General features: G+C 44.6%; 1 protein-coding gene across 1 annotated transcript; it reads right to left on the reverse strand.

Annotated features, from left to right (window-relative positions):
• Window positions 1-2,913: 2,913 nt before the first annotated feature.
• On the reverse strand, window positions 2,914-23,140 carry LOC148827894 (interferon-induced very large GTPase 1-like). Its single transcript, XM_088926396.1, has 5 exons — window positions 23,089-23,140; window positions 20,450-20,586; window positions 14,912-14,970; window positions 12,850-13,425; window positions 2,914-10,858 (listed from the first exon to the last, which is right to left on the reverse strand). The coding sequence occupies exons 2-5, from the start codon at window positions 20,526-20,528 to the stop codon at window positions 3,968-3,970; spliced, it is 7,605 nt and encodes a 2,534-aa protein (XP_088782522.1). The 5' UTR covers window positions 20,529-20,586; window positions 23,089-23,140; the 3' UTR covers window positions 2,914-3,967.
• Between the last annotated feature and the right edge of the window lie 330 nt (window positions 23,141-23,470).

Consider the following 23,470-nt stretch of genomic DNA (forward strand, 5'->3'; position numbering starts at 1 on the left):
AGGGAGAACATGCAAACTCCACACAGAATGTTCTCCACCCGCTCGTTGGTCCTTGGACCAGGGGAGGCGTGAGGCCACAGCTCGAACCGCCACAGACCTGCGCTGCCCGCAACGCACAGCTACATCAGGGTAGGCGGACAGAACCAAGATGGCCTTAAAGCTTTAACGAGCAGGTCGTGTCCTCCTGTCTCACAAACCTCAGGTAACCCCGACTCATGGGGCCTACAGCCGCATGTTTCCAGCACCCTAACCTCGCACCCTTACCTCTGTGAGAGCAAGAATTCCAACGCTGATGCCATTAAACAATATTTCTGTGACCAAAAATGCAGACACCAGGCCCCTTCACTCAGACAGACAAACTGGAGCCCCTGTCTTTTCCTAGGCGCAGCGCGGTCAGCGTTAGGCAGCTTGGGTTTCAACCAGAACTAAGAGGCGTGGATGGACATCACCTCTGTGACAGCTCCCCTGCACTGGCTGCCCTGCGGCTTTCAGAACAGGACTGAAAACCCTACTGCTCTCCTTTCAGCATGACTCCTATTGAGACTCTGGGCGGCTGTTTGAGTGACTGCTGTCTTCAGACTCTGGCCTGCGTTCACTTTCAGGGAGACTGCCACAAACACTGGGAGACGCCAAGAGACACTGGAAGACCCCGAGAGACACTGGGAGACACTGAGAGACACTAGGAGATCCTGAGAGACACAGAGATACCCTGGGAGACGCCGAGAGACACTGGGAGACCCCGAGAGACACTGGGAGATGCTGAGAGACACTGAGATACCCTGGGAGATGCCGAGAGACACCGGGAGATGCTGGGAGACACCGGGAGATGCTGAGAGACACTGAGATACGCTGGGAGACGCCGAGAGACGCTGGGAGATGCCGAGAGACCCAAGAGACACTGAGATACCCTGGGAGACCCTGAGAGACACTGCGAGATGCTGAGAGACACTGAGACACACTGAGAGACACTGGGAGACTCTGGTGGACTCTGAGATAGAGGCAGTGGGAGACACTGGGAGACTCTGAGAGACACTGGGAGGCTCTGGTAGACTCTGAGAGAGAGAGGCAGTGGGAGACACTGGGAGACAGTGGGAGGCACTGGGAGAATTGGAGAGACAGTGGGAGACACGGAGAGGCACTGGGAGACATTCTGCTCTGTTGCCCCAAGCCTGTGGAATGATCTCTTAGGTCTCCCCAGGTCTCGCCAGTCAGTCAGCTCTTAAACATCCACTTCCAGACTCCAGCCGTTATCCCTGTCTGGCTCTCCTGACGTGTGTGAGCCCGTGCCCTGGGGAGGGGAGGCATCTGATAAAGCAATTGTTAGCATTCGGAGAGCTGCAGGGCAAGACTGCAGGGGAGGAGCTACTGTGGGGCTCACTATCGGGGATGCAGCTGTGCTGGTCTCCCTTCACCACAAATTCATGCCCAGGGGTGAAAAAAAAAAACATCCGTTTCTCCCATCCTCTTGATTTCTTCCAAAACATGTCGTTTTTGCCTCCTGTTTTACTTCCCTTCTTGGTCTGAGACGCAGTCACTGAGCTTTCAGGACTCAGCTGGCCGCCCACTGTCGGAAAGTGTGAAAAGAGTTGCTTCCGGGTCAGGGCTCAGGCCCACTGACCACAGCCTGGACGTAGAAACCGGACACAGGCAGACCTGGCTGTCCAGAGAGGACAGGCTCAGTGACCACAGCCTGGACATAGAAACTGGACACAGGCAGACCCGGCTGTCCAGAGAGGTGCACTTCCTGCTACACTTTACTGCCATCCCAGAAAAACTTTGGGACTAGACAAACATTCTTCTCCAAAATATATCTAATCCCAGAATTCCAGTTAATAACACTGATGAAAACAGGTTAACACTCTAATACAGATTAATTCCCTGTGCAGAAGTGAAGAAGGCTCCACAGCCAGCCAGGTCAGGATGTTCTGTTTTACACAAAGGGTGGTGGGGGTGGGGAACAAGCTGGCCAGCTGCGTTGCTGACAGAGTTTGTGAGTTGGAGTTAGGTGTACGGTAAGTGACTTTGTTTCTTGACCAGTGGAATTGAAGAAATGTAACAGTTTAATTAAAATATATATTGTAACACATACGGCCGAAATTACAGGTTATGCGAGGCTGGGCTCAACTGGCTCCGGAGGCGATCTGAGGTGTGAACACCCAAGTGAACACAAATATAAATATGCCAGGGAAGGTTCCTATTATACGAAATTATTATTGATCATTAGTTTCACTTTAATTTCTGTGGTTTTGCGAGACAGCTGGGAAAAACAGTCACCATATTCTCACACTGGTGATCTTTCCCTGACCTCAGTAACAAGATGCCCTCTGTACAAGACAACAAGAAACTCATCTGCACTATGTAGGTATTTCCCGCAAGCCAATGAACCCACCAGCAATAGACTGGGACTGTAGGAGGAAACCCCAGTGAACACAAACATGCAAGCTCCACACAGACAGTCCCCCAGGAACTGAAGTCAGGCAGTGATGTTAACCACTGCACTACCCTGCCACTAAAGTGTAACAGGTTTAAAAGGCTGAAAACAAGACTTAATATTGTGTGTATTTATGCTCTCTGTAGAGCAGTTACAGTTTACAGCTCTGTGCTCACTACTATGTCAGCTGATAAAAACAGAACCATTGAGGCGTTGAAGTTGTATGGTGCATGTTAGTTTATTTCATTTCAGCCTTTGTCGGAACACTTTAAGATCTTTAAGTAGGGATCCTAATAATTTGGGGGTTTCAGTGGTCTGGACCTGTAGTGTCATTTGAGTGAAAATGAAGAAAGTAATGTCTTCTCTCACACTGCAGAATCGCTGATTGTAAAACAGGAGGGAGTTGTACTGGCAGGTTAAATTGGTGTTATTTTGTCTAACAACAAACAATTTCCAAATGAAGAAAACAACACAAGTGAAATGTCAGTACATTATTTATGCTTGTTAAAATATACAGTTTGTCACATTTGATTGTGATTTCCTTTATTAGCAGTAAGTATCCCATTTGTCAGTACAGGAGCAGAAGAAAGGTTTGTCACCAATTTCAATGTATTGTGTTTCTATTGCAATATCTTATTTTTTTCCTATTTTAATCTGTTTCCGTTAATCACACACCAGAGGATTTAAGAATGTATCAGCACAGTAAACATAAGAATTTACCTACACAGAGAACCCGACCCCTGATGTAGTACGAGAGCAGATGCCGAGATTTCCTGTGGACATAGACACACACCCACAGCTTCAAAATACAGCATGAAATTCCTCAGCCAAACTCTGAATGACTTTTCACAAACAGCAAAACAAATGTCAGAATAAAGTTTAAAGATGAAACCAATTTCAGGTTAAAATAAAACTCAATAGTTGCAGAAATCTGCAGTTACTCATTAACTGTTCAGTGTCTAAATGTCTGTTGAGTGAGAGCTTTCTGTGACATTATAGTACTAAAATAATTTTACTGGGAGACAGTTCTCTTTTTGGAACCTCAATCCTAAATCAATCTGAAGGCCATATGTTACCATATCTTACCCAGAGAACTTCTCATCTGTTCATTAATAACCAGATTTGTTACAGATGAGCATGACGATATGATATGAGGACCTGTAAGACTGACTTGATCCGTAGGTGAGCTCCTGAAAGGATCGATTCATAATCCCACTGAATCAGGTTGAACATTGGTGTCCCTGAATACCTAAATATTTACACTGATGTGGGTTTGCTGCTCATCTCTCAGGATTGCCTTCTTTGTGCTTCTGTCCCAGTCTTCAGGGAATCTACTCAGATCTTTTAATTTCAGTCCAGATTCCCACTCGATCTTTATCCTAAAAGTACAGATGAACCATTTCCAGCAGGACTGTTTGTTTGATATCACTCCATTTTTACACCATTGCAGGTGTCAGTTTATACAAAAAGACATTTATATGAAAAGTTCATCTTTAAAATTTGTTTTAATGGTACTTTTCTTTTTCATTTGTAAAGTTACATCAGCTCATTCAGTGCAGAACTCTTTTCAATTGTTTTCCACTCATTGGGAATTTCACCATGACCTTCAAATTTACGCTTGAATTTCTCCTCCAGCTGTGACCTGAAAGCACAGATGAACCATTTCCAGTAGGACTGTTCGCTATTATCTGGGGTGATGCTCCACCTGCTGTAAGGTTCACCTGCTGCTCTGTAGGTCTTATAAGGAACAGTTTCAGTAGATTTCCAAGTAGGATAGAAACTCTTGTCACTGCTGACTGAGGTGGTACAAATATCAACATAAAATATATCTGTCCCACGGAAATGCCAGCCAGCCAGAGCAGAAGGACGATGAAACTGGACACTGTGGTCAGTCTCATGGCCAGGGATGGTGTTTGTACAGATGGCTTTACAGAAGGGACACTGTTCCCAACAGCCACTGAGCGCCTCACACAGAATCTCATCAGGTCTGCGTCTGAACATCTTTAAGTCAAGGTCAGGTTTGCTGCTGCTTTCGTTCTGAAGACTTTTCAGTAGCTCATCAAGTGATCTGGCCATCGTTTCTCTGAGGAACTGCAGGTCTGTGATGTCTTCCTTATCAATGTTTCTGAAGTCTTGTCTGGGGAGCACCATGTGATCACTGAGTGCTGCACAGAACTCATCCAGCCACAAGGTGGCGCCACCATGTCTCTCTCTTACAGCAGCAGTGACAGTAGTCTTCACTGTTAAAACCTGCTGCACTAGGTCACTCAGATTGGTTTTAAACATCCTTCTCAGTTGATCTCTGTTGTCTCTACAGTATGTCTCAACACTCTCCCTTATAAACCTCTCAAAATAATCCTTTGGATAGTTAATATATTCCATATAGGAGGCAAAGTCCTCCTGCTCAGCGAGATGTCTCAGAATGTGGTTTTCCAGGTTGGATCTGTTACCACTGAAAGCAGGGTAGTTAGATTTCATTTCATCTGTGATCTGGATACAGGTCTTATCACACACCCCCTGCTGGATCGCAGGTTTGAGGCATCTGCATAGAAAATCTACAAAGAATGTGACAGATGAGGCTCCTTTACAGAAGCTCTTAAAACAGTTGAGGTACTGATCCCTCTTACTCTCGAGGTAAGTCAGAGGATCGTTGGCTCTCCTGAAGGCTGTGTGTATTTTCTCAAACCGTGGTACTGCTGTGGTGCACAGATAGACAGACAGTTCAAACTTGTACTCCTTTGTGAGTATATTTTGCTCTGTAGACTTTTCATAATCAGTTATGTTAGTTTTTATCAGCCCCAGGATTTCATGGATGAAGTTGTCATTGAAATCCACTTTCTCCTCTTCTCTCCTGTCTATGTATTTATTAACAGCTCTCTGTATTTGCTGAGTGAGTTCATTCCCATGATATTCCCACTGTGGGTCTTGAAAAGTAACTCTGTTCCATACAGATCTTGTCCAGCTTTGTTTGATGTGTTTTTTCTTATTAAACTGGAACATCTTCTCTCTGTTCACAATCTTGTTGAGGACATCTCCCTGGTTCTTGAATTTCTCCAGCAGGATGTTCTGCACTGTGGCTCTGATGTCCAGCTGTTCCTCAGGGGGCAGCTCTGAGGACACTCTGATTACCCAGTTCTCCCAGAGTCTGTCAAACTCCTCCTCCACTTCCTCATCACTGAGCTTCTGCTCCTTCAGTCTGGACGCCAGGTCTTTGCTCATTTTAATCAGTTCTGCTTCATATTCTGATTTCTTCCTGTCCAGCTCCGATCGGCATTTCTTCAGTCTGATCAGTTCATTGCTCTGCTTTCTGGTTTCTTCAATGAGCTCATTCCTCAGGCTCTCAAACCTTTTATCAACATTCACCTTCCATTTAATCAAGATCTCCTGGTATTTTTCTTCTTTAAAATACTTCTCGATTTCAGCTGTCAGTGGTTTGTAGACTTTCTCAAATTCTCTCATCAGATCTGGCAATGTCACAGCCTGAACTTTATTATTGTTAATTTGGTTGCTCAGTCTGTTCTGTATCTCCAGGGCTCGTTTCCTCATCTTCCACGACCACTCTCCGTACTTGTCCTCCAGTTTACTGTAAACCATCATTTCCAGGGTGTTTCTGAAGCTGAAGACAAAGTTCTCCGCCAGCAGGGCGTTCCAGAGATCTTTGATCCGTAATTTAAACTCTGACAGTGAGGGAAACTTCACTCCCGGCTGCCACTGAGCGACACCGAGGAGCTTCGTCTTCAGCTCCTGGACGTTCTGGCTGTAGGAGGGGTTGGGAGGAGCCATCGGAGGGTCTCCTTCCAGAAGGTTTTTGAAGTAGAAAACCTGTGAGTCCACATCAAACTGGATAATGTCACTGAAGCCGGTAACTTCACAGCCTTCCTCTTTGGCAGCAATGCGGGACATTTCATCCAGTTTCTCCTGAAGACGCCTCCTTCCCTCCATATTCTTGCTGTTTGCTGAAGCTTCTGCAACATTCTGGTGCACAAAAACACAACTTGGTTTGATCTGAACAGACTTCATTCTCAGGAAGGCCTGGACACAGATCTGGAGAATGTCCTGCATTTCAGAGGGATTCTCTCCCATGATGTTGATCACAGTCATGTCACCAATCCCGATAATAAACGTTGCTAATTCATTGTCGTGACTCAGTGTGGTTTTATTACTGAGCTCTGGTGACCGAAGCCCCTCTGTGTCCACCACCAGGACAAAGTCATACTGCAGCTGGGCTCTGACCTCCTCACTCACTCTCACTAACTGCATGAACACTCCCCTGGTGCACCTTCCTGCACTCACTGTGAACTGCAGCCCGAACATCGTGTTCAGCAGAGTGGACTTTCCCGAGCTCTGGACTCCAAGCACAGAGAGGACAAACACCTTTCTGTCTCCAAGTCTCTCAGTGAGCTTGTCCAGGACGGCCTCAATCCACACCAGAGGCACATGGGCAGCATCTCCGTCCATCAGCTCCAGCGGATGTCCTGAAATCAGCATCTCTGCTCCAACAGCAGGAAGGACACTGACAAACTGTCTGTACTCTTCTAGACCATCTCCTTCTGATTGAACAGCCTCATAGAGCTGAGCGGTTTCTCTCATGAGGTGTTGGAGTCCGAGAGTTGCAGCACTAATCTGTCCAGATATGGTGTTCATTTCCTTCTGCAGGTTCATTTCCTGCTCCTTGTCCTTACTCTTGTCTTTCAGTCTCAGTTCTGTCCAAGTGGAGTGGTATTTCTCCTGAAGCTCACTCAGCGTGTTTGCAGTCAGTTCATCTAGATACATCCCCAGCCAGTGCAGCATGAACAGTTTAGTGTCTTGTGGATCTGCAGAAGCTAAACACTCCAGGAAGGATCTCATGAAGTCATGGAGAGGGAAAGCTCTCTTTAGCTGCTCAAGGCGGAGGGCTCTTTTCTCAGCCCTGATATTGCTCACCTGCTGTTCAATACTTGTGTTCACTCTGCTGTTCAGACGATACTGTTCTTTGTCCTTCAGACACCACTTGTGCCACAGCTCCCCCTGCAGAGGCAACAGAGTCTCTTTCAGGGTTGATAATCTCTCCTCTTTCAACAGGTGCAGCAAAACCTGGGCCTTTTCCTTCCCTTCTGTACAGAATTCACTGTCTTCATCCACCCTGAACTGCTGTCGTCTCGCTGCCTGTAAGTATGTCTGCAGGCTGGAGCTCTTGTTCACAGTGGAGACGCAGTGATTGACGTGTAATACTATCTCATCAGTCAGATCAGCTTCGTTCCTGTTCTTGGCAGCCAGTCTCACCTTGGTTGGATTGTTTCCTTGTGGGACTTTACTCAGGCCAGCAAACAGACAGATTAGGGGAACAGGAGAGTTGAAAAGAGCCTCAGCTGTCGTCTTCACGTCTTCCCCCAGTGGAGTCTCTGTGATCAGAACTACATTGACAACGCTGACCTCCTGGAGAAACTGCAGCTGTTCGGGGTGTTTGCTGGCATCACCGTGAAGGTTCAGGAAAGCCACACAGCTGTCGAACACGTCGTCCTTCCTGCCTCCTGGGCAGTACCAGGCGATCTCCACCACCCCGTCCATGAGCAGGCGGTGTGGGGAGCTGCCCCTGCAGTGCCGGTGGAAAAACACACTGTGTCTCTTGGGGCTGACGACGCTGTTCAGGATCTGGGATTTGGAGACGGAGGACGATCCCAGCCTGATGAAGGACACAGTTGGCACTGGAGTGTTGAACATGTCCCTGCAGTTGTGTTTCACAGAGCTGCTTCTCTCTGAGGGCTCCTTACTGCACCAGGACCTCTTGACCTGCCTCAGAGCCCACAGAGGGAGCTCCACTGCCCCAGTCCAGGGGCTGGGCACCAGCAGGGGTAAGGCGAACTGACAGGTGGAGAGCTTGGTGTAGAGGTACTGCCTCAGGAAGTCATCAGAGCAGTGGAACACAGCCATGTGGAGGTCCATGGGGTGAATGTGAGTCTTGTGTTTCTTTTCCTTCTCAACGTCTTCCTCGCCAATACTGAAGAAGCCAAAACTGCTTTTTTCAGGACCACTAGAACACTGCACTGTGGTGGCACTGTTTTCCTTACAGTCAGTATCCGGAACTTTAAGAACAAAAAAACGGACACTGTAGTCCAGCATCATGAGCTTGTACAGATAGTGGAAACAGAGCTGGCTCTCCTCTCTGGGATTGTTCACACTTTGTGAGGCACTATCTATGACAAAAATATGTTTTTTTTGCTGTTTAAGGCACAGGTACTTTAGACCCAGTTTCTGAAGCAAATTCATAAAATCTTCTCGTTCCTTGCTGTTTGCCAAGTGTGTCAACTGCAGTTCAAGTCGTTTCCAGTCCTGATATACATCTGCACATGTGATTGCTGAGGAGACTTCAGGGATCATTTTCCCCTTTAGCTGTGATTTTATCAACTGTAGTCGCCTCTCCTTATCCTTTGAGGTGACTGACTGTTTGTTTTTTGATGCAGTCAGAGCTGTGAGCACTAAGTGGGCCTGAGCTCTTATAGGATGTTGCCCTTTCAGTAAGCAGTATTTGTCATAAGCCTTCTGGAGCTCATTCTCTAAAAAGTCAATGTCTTTCCAGTCCAGAGGGTGACTGAAACTGTTGTTCTTCAAGCTGTATCCTACAGATGTGATGACCGAAAGTACCAGCAGCTCTGCTTCTCCCTCATTGTTCTGTGTTAAAGTCTGTCGCAGGGAGTTCAGGGAGAAGGCAATAGCGCAGGTGGCTTTGATCTTGGCCTCACGCACAGTTACAGAGTCACTGAGTGCTAATGTAGAATCTGCTAGTTCCTCTTTAGTTTCCCTCAGGATTTCCGCCAGTTCAGAGAACTCGGAAACAGAGACAACTTTGAATATTTCATCCTCAGCCTGGTAGGCCCACTCCATGATTTCGGCTCTGTTTGGGACATTTTTCACTGTGTACAGGTGAGGCTCTATGAGAAAGCGCATCATCCTTCTCAGATTTACAGCTTCCTCATGTTTGTGCTTTTTAACAACTTTCAGTAAAACGTCTTGCATGACCCTGTTAGAGAGACAGGTCTGAAACCAGATTCTGTGGGACCCTGTTGTTTCTCTCAGTTTACTCTTGAACTGCAGCAGTTCAGTCAGAACCTGTTCACTGTTGGACACAGTCCAGTTCTTCACTGTCTGAATCAGCTCCTCAGCCTCTCTCTGTGCCGAGAGCTCCCTCTCTCCTGACATCAGGTCTGCGTCCTGCCCTGTGATCCTTCTGTAGGCCTCCAGCAGGCTGCTGCTCAGTCTGAAAGGGTCTGTGAAGTCTTGAGTGTGAGCAGACAGGATGATGTCCCACACAGGAATCAGCCTGGTTCCTCTGTCTATCACCTGCCAGGTCCTGTTGCTGCTGACCAGAGCACACTTCCACTGCAGGTGATTGTGAGTTTTAGCAGGACCCCCAGTTTTAGAGACAGAGAGATTCACTCTGCTCATCTGGGTCTCACTGTAGTTCCCAGTAAAGTGTCCTTTCAGCTCTGATGCAGACATGCTCACTCCAGCTGAACAGGATGTGGTTAATCCACAGTATCCATGACCAACATAGATATTTAGAGCTTCAGATGTCAGGCTGTTCATCCCTGTGAGATCATTGCTGCTGAAACCCTCACCATAGGCCTTCCACCAGAACACCCCACCAAAGTGAACAGGACCCTGGTAAGCATGGGTGCCAAATCTCTTAAAAAAACTATCCATTGTGTTTATTAACATAGGGAACATGTCATCTTCTTCACTCTTTAACAGTGCCGTTTCTATATCTCGGAGGTCTCTCATGGCAGCACCTGAGAACTTCAGTCTATTCATCTCAAAAAAGCTGGATGCCAGTGGTACATAGTTGTACTTTGTTTTCCATATGCATGGGTGTGCAGATGGGGGTTCCTCCTTGTCTGTAGAGTGTGATAGACCTACTGTGTTTGCAGCAGAGAAGCCCTTGAATTCACCTTTTACTGAACTTTTAAAAGAGTAACCAAGCTTTTCCATGACATTCTGGAAAAGGGCCTGTGATTTATTGGATGAAAACTCCTCCTGCTCGTAAAGGGAGCTGTGCTGGGCTCCACGCAGTGAGAAGCCCTCAGGAACCTCAATGAGCTGCTCTCTCTTCTCCAGCATGTTCTCCAGAGCCCCAGTGCAGTAGACTCCCTCCAGAGCCAGGCCCCCAGACGCACTTCTTAACACCTCCTCGTCAGGAAGGTTCCCAGGAGGAGAGATGGACGAATCTTCCAGGAGACCGAGCTGTTGGTGCAGCTTATTTACCAGCTCTTTGAGGGATTGTCTAGCCGGTACCCAGCACTCCTGAGGGAGGTCAAGAGCTGAACGAATCTTATCTTTCAGCAATTTCACCTGGGTGGGGTTTTCTTTATCTTTCGCTAAAAGTTTCTGAAGCTGTGTTAGGTCCCGTCTCGCCTGCTGTGTTCTCTTTCTGAAGGACTTCTGTGGGTTTACCTAGTTTATTAAGACAGAAGAAAAAAAGTAAATTGTTTAGGTATAGCAAACGGAACGAGTTTCTGGGTGATAATTAACAATCCAACATGCTAAGATATTTTCCATCCAGGTTACATTCCAAAAAAGTCCATGTAAAGTATATAAGGAAATGATGTAAGAAAGGGTTTTTTTTTTTATTCAATAGAAACACATTAAAACAGGGATGTTGACACTTAACATTCAGGATGACTTGACATAGAAATCCTTATAGAGAAGCTACGTATTGTACGTAACAAGTACTTACAATGGAGAGAAACAATCTTGTTTAGGTTGAAAGTGATTAACGTGCACAAACGTGGTGTACTGGCTATAAGTGCACACTGAGGCATACTGGGAGGAAGGAAGAGGATTGTGGGAAGGATGTTGGGACAATAAGCTGTGTAACATCACCCACAACAAAGCATTCCAGCACCATGGTTTACATGTTTTTGTCTAGTATGTTTGACAAACCTAATTAACAAACCTTAATTAATTAGTTAATTAACTGATTAATTAACCTAATTTCTGTCACTAATCCTCCGCTAATAAATTCATTTTTTAATAAATAAATTACTGAGAACATATCAAATAAAAAAAATGATTCATTTAATTGTTATTTTTGTGGTCTCAATTCGTGGTCTAATTTACAAAACGCTTTTTTACACTTTTTTGCTAGACATCTCTAAGCCAAAGCTATGGACGGAAGCACAGGTGAATCATCGAGGGGCGGAGTCAAGGGTATTCAGGAGAGCCACAAATCACCGAATTGGCTACAGCTGGAGACACACCTTCTATGTAAGTGGTTCCTGAGGCAGTCAAGGTCGCCGTTCCACCAACCCTCAAGGTTTTATAAAGCATAGTAGGATAACATTGATGGCGGTCATTTTCCCATGTTCGGGATGCAGGTAAGCAAGTTAATGAGCCCACCTGGCCAACCAGAATTGACCGAGAGAGGCGATTGCCACTGCTGCCTGGGATTACAGTGTAAGCCCCCCTTGCCAAGCTACCTAAATAAAAGAGGGCTCTTCCTCAAATGACCAATGTATTAAATTATCGCACCCTATGATACACGAGGGGTTTGTTCCTCAAGTCTTTAAGCGACTCAAATCTCCCGTACGTTGAGAGGCAACCCTTTTCTAGCCGAGTGTGAATACATTCTGTAGAAAGAATTGTACTAATAAAATTGCTGTGTTCCTCCCCCAGCTGGGCTTGCAAGTGAGCAAAGAGACCTGAGAGTAGAACTGCTAATTCACCAGGGTGTACTGTCCTTTAATGGTGAACAGGAGTGTGCAGATCACACGATTGGGGGGGTGGGGGTAGAGAGAGAACATCTCTTTCTAAAAAGCTAGCAAAACAAGCTAGCATTCCACGATGGAGATAAAATGATCAAAAAGAAAGAAATGTCCACTGTTTATATAGTTGGGGGGAAATGAAAACTTTTCTTAAAAACCCTACAATTAACCACCAAATTCAGCATTTTATGATTCTAACTTATTTACCTTTTTATGAAATTTCTAATAACTTTAAATGACTCTACACTGCACTGTTACTGTTAAACGCAAAATAAAAATCCCATTAAATTATAAAAATAACTGTGGCCCATTATGGTAATTTCCTTTTGCTAAATTAATTTGGTTCGCCACACAAGAACTTAAATATCTGTGCGTCATGAGTTGATTTTTTTTCTTGCATATTGTCTTTTTACTTCTTGCTTTACTCTTGTTGTTTACTTTGTGGACTGCATTGCATATGTTAGAGATATTGATTGCTACTTCAGAGTGTCACTATTGCAAGATTTAAAGCAACAAGGGTGAACACCACCGAAAAGTTTGAATGCTTTGGCAAAGAACTATACCTTTTGTTCTTAAAATAAAATGCCATAGTTTGGATAATTAATTTAGAAAAGGTATATATTACTTCCAATTATATTAAAGAACAGCCACAGGATATATATATAAAATATGTGTACTCACTCCTGAAAGCTCTGTTCTAGTTTCTGTTTTAAGTGGCACTCTGATTTCTATCTTTGGAAATGCCTCAGGTTCTCCTGTCTTTGGTGATCTCTCTGGAGCCTCTGCCTCTGATGATTCCTGAGGTTCTTCTCCCTCTGGGGAACCCCTGGGTTCTCTTTTCTCGGCTAATCCATCATCTTTCGTTTCTGATCCCTCAGGTTCCTCTCCCTCTGGTGATCCATCAGAATAAGCCTTCTTTACTGATCCCTCGGGTTCTTCTCCCTCTGGTGATCCATCAGAATAAGCCTTCTTTACTGATCCCTCGAGTTCCTCTCCCTGTGATGATCCACCAGAATAAGCCTTCTTTACTGATCCCTCGAGTTCCTCTCCCTCTGGTGATCCCTCAAATTCAATTTTTTCCGGTGATGCATCAAAGCCCTCTTTCTTTGCCAATCCTTTAAGCTTCTCTTCCTCTGGTGATCCCTGAAAGTCTATCTGTAGCGATGGCTCACATCTGCCTTTTTCTTCTTTCAGTGATGTTTTCCTAGGCTGTTGTGCAGGAGTTTTTTCTGTGTCACTTTCATTGTTTGTTTCACCCTAAAAGACAATCAGTACAATTTAAGAAATAACTCATTTTTGTTGAATGTAAAATACAGAAAAGTATCGGGGGTTAAAATAAAAATCTATGAATTATTATCTATGAATTATTTAAAATGGACAGCTTCTTATTTGCTTACTCTCCATAATAATTCTCTATTATGCTATCAATATAGCGCTTTTCTGGACACTCCACTCAAAGCACTTTACAGGTAATCCCTCCACCCCCACCAGTGTGCAGCCCCACATGGATGATGCTCCAGTCCTCTCACACACTTTCAGTGGGGAGGAGAGCAGAGTGATGAAGCCAGTTCAGAGAAGAGGGTTGTTAGGAGGCCATGATGGGTAAAGGCCAGGGGGAAATTTGGCCAGGATGCTGGGGTAACACCCCTACTCTTTTCAAGAAAAACCCAGGATTTTTAATGACCACTGTTTTATATCTAAGGACTAACACCTCTTCCAGCAGCAGCCTTAGTTTTTCTCAGGAGTCTCCCCTCCAGGTACTGGCCAGGCTCACACCTGCTGGGCTCCAGTGGGGCTGCCAGTTGTTAGTTCTAGGGTCATATAGCTGCTGACATAATATGAGTATTACACTAAGAAAACAAAAAAATCATTTAGTGAAGCTACAGTTTCAGCACAAGTGCCACCTAGAGATGTGTTTTGAACAATAGAAAGCAGTAGAAAGTGGTAGCTGGAAAGGGCTTCCCACTGATGTGCGTTTTCACATGCATTCTAGATGGCACTTATCAGTTCTGAGAATAAGTAGGCTTTGTCCTGGGAACAGCGCCTGAGGAGCGGGACTTGGGAGAACCGGACTGAAGGTAAGGGGGCAGTGGCTGTGAGGCGGCCATTTCTCTTTCGTGTCTGTGTTAGTGCAGGTGCAGCACTGTAACCCCCCTGTCCCTGTGTGTACCTTTCCCCGGTTCTGGTTAATAAATGTGTTGTTCAACCCCTTTTCCCGAGTCCTACGCCTGCTCCACTCTGTACCGTACCCCACGGTCGTCACAACATATATATATATTGTAACGCTTACGGCCGACAGTGAGTGTGTAAGAGCCGGCTTACCAGAGCGGTGACGTCACCGCCCTTCCCTGTGATAGCAGGACCACAGCCGCTGGGCTAGGGGGAGATCTCTCTTTAGCTCACTGGGCTGGGTCCCAGTTGAGTGATGCCGGAGGCCTGGGTTTGAGTCCCTGACGGTGGGGGGCCGACCTGATGCGGCAGCAGGCGAGGGCGCCCACCTGAACCTCGTTGCATTACCATATTTTATACTGTATTTGCTATGTATATAGTTTGAGTAGGTAGCTGTGTCAGCATGCGTAGGTCCCAAAGGAACAAGTAAAGGTTTATTCACACCGAAGACGGCTCCACAGCCAAACGTTGTTTCTTTTCTTCTCTTTTCGGCCTTTACTTGTTCCTTTGCCTATTATATATATATAGGATTGCTGTATATATCGTACACACACACAGCACGTACAAGTGTTACCTTTTGGCTTCGTTCATTATTTTCTCCTGCGGGCTCATTCGCAACGTTCCGCTGTCGGCCTGTACAACAAGAACAGCGTCGCTTGAAATGTTTTTTTTTATTTATGCATAAATAATAACAAAAATCACAATACAAGCAAGAGTACATATAACATTTCAAGACAAAAACATCGTCAGGGGTACATATGACAAAATAAATTCAAATTATGAAAAAAGTTTCAACAAATTAAAAATAACGTCCGCACCGCTTTCCTATTTTTACATTTTGAAATACTCTGCAGATACTTCTTTACATCCATTTTAAAGTGTTCTAACAAAGGATTTTTCCCAGACCACTTCATTTTATGTATAGGATAACGTAACATTATAATAATTCAATTTATTACAAATTATATTTTAGTATTGTCTTCGATGGGGCTGAAACTTATGGAAGCCCATTTCCGCCAGGGAGTAAAAAACACACGCTATGGTGTCTCACAATTGCGGCTTTGTATCTCAGAGTTCTGACTTTATATCTCGCAATTGCGACTTTATATTGAAGAATTACGACTTCATACCTCAGAATTGCAACTGAAAAATTCAGAATTACGCCTTTATATCTCGCGATTGCGACTTAAAATCTCATATTTGCGACTTCGAAATAGCTCACATTTCATTGTCTGTCCTTTTGTTATTGTAACGGATTCGGGTTCCAGGGCTTGTGCTCTCGCCGCTCTCACCCTAGTTCGTGCCTCGCTGCACTGGCTCGAACCCAGGTCGCAAAAAGTCGCAATTGCGAGATAAAAAGTTATGAGTTTTTAAATCGTAATTCTGAGATTTTAAGTCACAATCGCGAGATATAAAGTCGTAATTCTGAATTTTTCAGTCGCAATTCTGAGATATGAAGTCGTAATTCTGCAATAAAGTCTCAAAATTGTGAGATACCATAGCGTGTGTTTTTTTTACTCCCTGGCAGAAATGGGCTTCCATCCAAAGGAAACTTAACATTTTTTTCTTCAAAACAAATATCAGTATTGGTCTCTTTTTTAATATAAGTCTGCAACTTAGTCCAGAAAGTTTTTTACCCTGGGACATAACCAAAATAATTGCTGAATACTTTCAGGGCCACTGTCACAAAAAACACATTTATAATCTTAATGTGAAATGTGCTGTAGCACAATACAGACCACTGAAGACATTACAGGAGGTTAAGAAGAGCTACTTCCTCGTAGTGACCTCTGGGCAACGTCTCTGACGGCAAAAAGCTCTTCAAATCGAACTTACCATGCAATGCTTACCAGTAATGAATTGTACTACGCAAGAAGAAAAGAACCTAGGGGTCTTTCAAGAACCTACAGGTCCATGTATCCTGCAAATCAACGTGGAAGGCCTAACTAGAGCCAAATGCATGGTCATCAACCACCTGGCTCAAGAGCATAACGCTCAAGTGATCCTTCTTCAAGAGACTCACACCAAAGACGACAGCAATATCAAGATATATGGCTACCACCTCATAGGTGCCATCCATCATGCGCACCATGGAGTGGCTACCCTAGTAAAACTTGACAAAAATGCAAAGCATGTAGCCCAATCACCGGACGAAGATACTACACAGTGGATTGCTATTGAAATAGAAGGCTTTACTATTGTTAACATCTACAAACCACCTAGTACCCAGTTGTTCTCCAGTCTTGCAAGCTACACGCATCCTGTCATCTATGCTGGTGATTTCAGTTGTCAACACACCAACTGGGGCTATCGAAAGAACACACCAGAAGGTGAGGCCCTAGCCAACTGGGCATCCATTCAAGGTTTAACTCTGCTTAACTCTGCTGTTTGATAAGAAACAAGCCAACATGTTCTTCTCTGCGAGGTGGCAAAGTGGAACAAACCCGGACTTTGTTCCACTTTGTTTCAGCCCAACAAACAACCACATGCCTTCACCACAGCACTCAGTGCTGAGCAGATTTCCAAACTCGCAGCACAGACCAGTAGTCACGTTCCATCCAGGACTTGTGACACCAACTCCAAGTCGTCCATCCGCTCGCTGGAACTTCCGAAAAGCAAATTGGACTGAATTCACCAAAGAAACCAGTTCCTTTCCGCTTAAACTCCCAGATCCAAACTCAACTGATGTTAACGACTCGTACTCAAGGTTCTGCAATATGATTATCTCCACATCTAACAATCATATCCCAAGAGGTTTCCGAAAGACCTACATTCCCGGCTGGGACAAAGAATGTACAAACTTAGCCTCTGAACTTGAGTCAGCAACCACAACAGAAAGAGTGCAATCCATCGGTTTGGCTCTAATAGAATACCTGGACAACAAAAGGAAACAAGAGTGGACCAACACGGTCTCTGAAATAGACATGAAGCACTCCAGTAGAAGAGCCTGGCAAACCATCAACCGACTGACCGGCCAAAGCCACAAACCATAAACCCAAAACCAGGTCAAAGCCTGTGGAAAGGCTAATATACAACAGAATAAGCTCTATCGTAGACCCACAGCTCCCAAATGAACAAGCAGGTTTCAGGCCAAATAGATCAGCAACCGACCAGGTCTGTTGTATGGTTGATGATATCGAACAATGCTTCCAAGAAAAAAAGAAAGCAGGTGTTGTTCTTGTGGACTTAACAGCAGCTTATGACACAGTCTGGCATAAAGGACTCATACTCAAACTGCTTCGTACCATCCCAAACAAGAAAATGGTCCTCTTTATCCAAGAACTAATCTCTAACAGATCATTGACCTTAACACTGTGTCACGGACGTCCAAAGGGACTAACCGTGGGGAGCAGAAGAGCGGAAAAAGACCCATATGCGTAGCGGCGAGACGGGAAAAAGGCCCGGGCTCATAGTGCAAAGAGTTCAGGAATGCCGTACAGAAACCTATGCCCTCAGGGAGCGGACGTGGGGCGCCCTGGTGCTAGGCGGGTCTCAGGACATCCGAACGTCAATGCTGAGCGAGGACAGAGTGCAAGACCCGGATATATAAAGCCCAAGGGAAAGAGAGGAACCGGAAGGACAGCAGACCGGAAACTAGGGACAGGACAGAGAAGGAGTGACACACTGGGCAATGACACCTCCAGGAAATTTTACCTTAAGAACGGCATCCTGCAAGGCTCGGTGCTGGCGCCAATGCTGTTTAACATCTACACAGCTGACCTGCCATGTACAACTGCCAAAAAGTTCATATACGCAGATGACATTGCTACTATACATTGCTCCACAGACATCAAAGCAATAGAAACTACACTATCGAATGACCTGAACAAGCTGAACTGCTACTTCAAAGACTGGAGGTTAAAACTTAGCATTGCCAAGACAGTGAGCAGCATTTTCCACCTCGCCAATCACCTTGCTAACATAACAATCAACGTCAAGTGCGAAGACAAAACTATTCCATTTGAGAAAAGCCAGAAATATCTAGGAGTTGTCCTTGACCGCTCACTGACCTTCAAGCAACATCTCAAACAGCAGCAAAAATCCAAGCAAGGAACAACCTCCTGCAAAGACTAGCTGGCACTAGCAAATTTCACCGTCTTATGCACCTCTGTGCTTTCTCTAGCCTTCTCGGTAGCTGAGTACTGCTCTCCTGCCTGGCACAACAGCAGCCACACGAAGAAGGTAGACACAGCCCTGAACAACAGTATGCGCATTATCATTGGGTGCATTAGACCTATGCCCACTGAAATGCTACCGATTCTCAGCGGCATCTCTCCACCTAATCTTCGCAGAGAAGCAAGATGCATCAACCTTGCACTGAAAGCCTCGGATGACTCCAACCACCTGCTGCACGATACCATCTGCAACCGGAACACCACGATCCTCCGACTAGAAAACCGGCACTCACCTTCTAACACAATGAGGCGGCTCATGAAAGAAGCAAGCAACGACCGGGGAAACTATTTACATAAACCGGGGTGATCTTACAATTGTGTACACCCCTTCCACAGTTGGTCAGCGGCTGTGGCTCCCCTGGCCCTTCTCCACACACACTAGCTGGGTGTTGTTGTACCACCATGCCAGGCGAGGGCGCCATAATAATAATAATATAATAATAATAACATAACGCTTTTGTGGACACTACACTCAAAGCTCTTTCCAGGTCATGGGGATCCCACTACCGCCACCAGTGTGCAGCCCCACCCGGATGATGCTCCAGTCCTCTCCCCACACAGCAGCTCTCAGTGGGGAGGAGAGCAGAGGGATGAAGCCAGTTCAGAGATGGGAGTTATTAGGAGGCCATGATGGGTAAAGACCAGGGGGAAATTTGTCCAGGACACCGGAGTAACACCCCTACTCTTAACCAGAAACACCCTGGGATTGTTAATGAGCACAGAGAGTCAGGACCTCTAAAGAATGCCACCTTTTTAACGTATAGTGTCTCTGTCACTATACTGGGGCATTAGGACTGACACAGACTGCAATGTGAGCGCCCCCTACTGGCCCCACTGACACCTTTCCCAGCACCAACCTCAGCTTTCCTAGGAGTCTCCCATCCAGGTACTGACCAGGCTCACACCTGGTGAGCTCCAGTGGGTTGCCTCTTGTGAGATTGCAGGGTGGCTGCTTGCTAGTAGCTAGTAAGGCTTTAATGCTAGGTGTTCTGTGAAAGAGAACATTCTCTTGCTGGGGAGCTAAATAAATAAATGGCTTCTCAAAGCACTCTACAGTAAAAAAATATATATATACACAATGAAAGGAGACAGCAGAATTACATAATTACACTCAGGGTTTGGAATACAGTGGGAAAACAAGGCAATTCAATGAAAGCCCTTCTAAAGAAGAAGTGACTCTCTGATATCCTTAGGGATAGACTTCCAGAGTTTTGGGGTAGAGCAGAAGAAGATCCTGTCACCCATAGAGTGTAGACAGGCTTGGGGGACAGACAGAAGACCAGAATTGGATGAACGAAGGTTGTAAGGGTGGGAGTAGGGCGATAATAGCTCATACAGGTACTGAGGTGCCAAACCATGTAAAACCTTATACTGAACCTGTAGGTGCACATGAGGAATTTGAAGTGGACATGAAACCTGACAGGAATCCAGTGTGAGTGCTCCAGGATAGGAGTAATGTAATCATTTGCACGCAAACTAGTCAGGATTCTAGCTGCCGAATTCTGAATCTACTGGAGTTTGTTCAATGTGGATTTAGATACCCCAGTGAGTAGAGAATTACAGCAGTCAATTTGGGAGAAGACAAACGTGTTGATCAGTTTTTTCAGCAACGGTTAACAACAACATAAAATGTAGTCTGGCGATGTTTCCAAGACAAAGAATCATGTTTTCAAGTTATTTCGCACAAGTGGTTCAAACATCAAGCCTGGATGAAATATCACCCCCAAGTTTTTCAAATTAGATCGGCTGGAACTATTCTCTATGATACTGTCCCAGTACTGCCAGATCTCTAGATCCATTTACTCTGCTCAATATGTCAAACATTGTATATTTTTGAAACTTTAGGGTGTTACTTTAGGAAACAATTGTGAATAAATGCTTCCAGGGGAGAAGAAAGGACTTTTTAAAAAGAATTCTGAAGTGAATTCCTTTCTTACCAGTCCATAGGATCCTCTTTAGCCACGCTAATGAGACCAGCACTGTTAATAGCAGAGCTGCCAGCTCCCAGTAGGCCATGGCTTGGGGGTGACTGGACCTGTGTGTCCGCTGTACTGTTGAAGTGGCTGGGTGATACCTGATGGAGAGTGAACAGAAATGATACAGAAAATTCTGCATGAAGACAGGACCTGGAATGATTGTCTTTATCCTTCCAAAACATGTGAAATAAAAAAAATTAATGAAGCAAAGCAATTAATAAATTAATTAATGAATTAATGAAGCAAAGCAATAAGTTGGAGTTTTTGTGCATACTCTGATGTGTATTAATGATTGCCGATAGGTTATGTAAGCTTTCTTCATTTTCTGGACAGAAAAAAGAAAAAAGTACAAATAAAATGGCAAATTAAAGGACAGCTTAGAACCCCCCCCCTCCCCAAAGTCTCTGGATGCTCATTTGAATGAAAACTGTTTGTAAATATTAGATCAGGTTTTTACATTGTTAAGTGAGGAGAAAAAAAAGGTGTTTATTTTCCCAAGCTCATATGAATTTGTTTCGTTCTTCTATCATTGCACTTGGAATTAAGATTTCTAATAATCTGTGTGTGTGTTGACCAATGCAGCTTGGGTCTCTCTCTAAATCCTGCGAAATGTGGCTAAAGAGGCCCTCTCTGATGAGAGACATCATAAAGCTGTATCAACGCTGAACATTGTACTTGTCACGATCGCAACCCCTCCTCTTAAGGCACTCCAACCCCTTAAGGGTTTTATCTCCCGCACCTGTTCCCTGTTCCAACCACCTCTTTTCAGTTCCCCCTTAAAAGCCAGACGCTGACGCTAATCCGGGCTCTGCATTGATTCACCAATCATGCGAGCCTGGGACCTGGATGCGCCTGGCTCTGTTATGGTTTTAATTTCTGTTTCTGTTCCCGTTTCCCCTGCCGGTCCCGACCCGGTTCTGGATTTTAATCATCTGTCTCGGATGGATCGCCTGGCCTTGGACTTTTTGCGCCGTTTGGGATTTCCCGTTTGACTCATCTCCGGATCATTTGCCCCTACCACCAGCACTCCTTTGGCATGCCCCCACTGTCTTCATTCCCGTATCCTGCATGGCTATTTCCCAGTGTTTCCTCATTCTACCCTGGATCGTGTTGGCTGCATAGGGTACGGAAAGAATGCTTCCCTGACAGTATTATTAATATATATTATGATATATTGTGCAGATAGGGATAGAGCCAGTCTAATGGATCATCCCCATAATTCTATTACATCCTGTTTTTTATACATGTTTTTGTGTCACGTCATGTCATTTACCAAACCGCTTTCTACCATATGGCGTCGTGGGAAGCCGGAGCCTACCTGGCCAGCAACGAGCGCAAGGTAGGTACACCCTGGATTGGACCCTAGTCCATCGCAGGGCAAGTGTAAGCCAACCACACATGGGGACAATTTTGGAGGCCACAATACAGACCGAGGTGGGGGGCAATTTGGCCTGGACACCGGGATAACTCCCTACTCTTCTCGAGAAAAGCCCGGGGATCTTTAATGAACGCTGAGAGTGAGGACCTCGGTTTAACCTCTCATCCGAAAGATGGCGTCCACTACAGTATAGTGTCCCCTGCCATTATACTGGAGCATTAGGACTCCCACAGACCGCAGAGTGGGCACCCCCCGCTGGTCCCAAGGAGTGGATGTTGTGTGAAGAGTTTCGGAACAAGTGACTCGAATGTTGAGAGTGGAGAAGAGTCTGAGAGACTGTTAGTTTTTGGAAAACGACTTTGTGGTTTGTTTGGTGAGGCCAGTAAGCAGTGTGACGCGATAGTACAAACCTGCAAGAGGTTTAGACAGAAGCACAGGTTTTTGTTTTTTGGGCATTGGGTTTTGGGATTTTGTGTTCCGTGCACCCTATATAAACTGCACTTCTTAAAACATGACGCACACCCTTGAAATCTTATCTGTTGAAATCCATCATAGAAACATGTTTTTCTTATTCCAGACATAAAACAGTCTTAAAATCACCATAAAATGAGTGCTAAAGATCTCCGTCATATCTCACATTCCATTTAATTCAGGTCATTTGCATACTTTTTACTTCACCTGTAACCTGTGCTTTTAAGTTACATTCAGAATGGATTTTCTGTGGAAACCTAGTTGTGAAAATCAGTTTTTTTTGGTCTTGACAAGCATCATAAAATCATCTCTAAATAAAAGGTCTCTTGGTCACTGTTCTTGTTCAGCTTTTTTTTAAAAACTTGATATAAACCATGCTTTTTTAAAAGCCCTTTTTGGAATACTTTGTGTAAACCAGTGTTTTGTTCTAAACATAAATTAGTCACAATTTACTTCATTAAAGAAATCTGTTACATTTTTTTTTTAAAACCCAACCTTTAATCTGATTTTTTTAAAGAATTACATTGAATGTATGTTTTTGGAAACCTGGTTTTTGATCTAGACAGAAAATAATCTAAAAAGAAAACCACCATAAAAGTTTTGATGCTCAAATTCAAGCACTTTTTACTTCTTCACACATTGTAAAACTATTAGCACAGCCCCAACTGAAACAGACACATAACAAAATGGATTTTCTATCTAGTATAATCTATATTTTTCTAGTATAGTCATTGAAAAGAGCTTCACAAACCTCAATAAGACGATCAGCAGAGAGCTGGATGTATCTATGCTGTCCGTTTTCACGATCGAGGACTGGAATGAACTTTTTCCTCCTTGTGAGGCTTTATAAGATAACATTTTACTTTTACTTTCACTTAAGAGTTTCATTATGATGACAAACAAGACTTTTGAAAAAAAAATGTCAGTCGATTATAATATTTTGCTTTTCCACTTAGGAGTACAGTTTAATGACAGATTTGGTGTGTCTCCCTATCAAGAATTTACTGTGAAATAGTTAAGAAGTGTTTAACTTTTTTAGATACATATTCAAAACTTTGTGATCTCGACACAAAACAATCCAATAGTTTCATGTTCGAATTCAAGCACTTTTTATTCATTCACACTCTGTAAAA

This window comes from Atractosteus spatula, chromosome 10 (assembly GCF_055471065.1).
Source record: "Atractosteus spatula isolate fAtrSpa1 chromosome 10, fAtrSpa1.hap1, whole genome shotgun sequence".
Taxonomy (NCBI): domain Eukaryota; kingdom Metazoa; phylum Chordata; class Actinopteri; order Semionotiformes; family Lepisosteidae; genus Atractosteus; species Atractosteus spatula.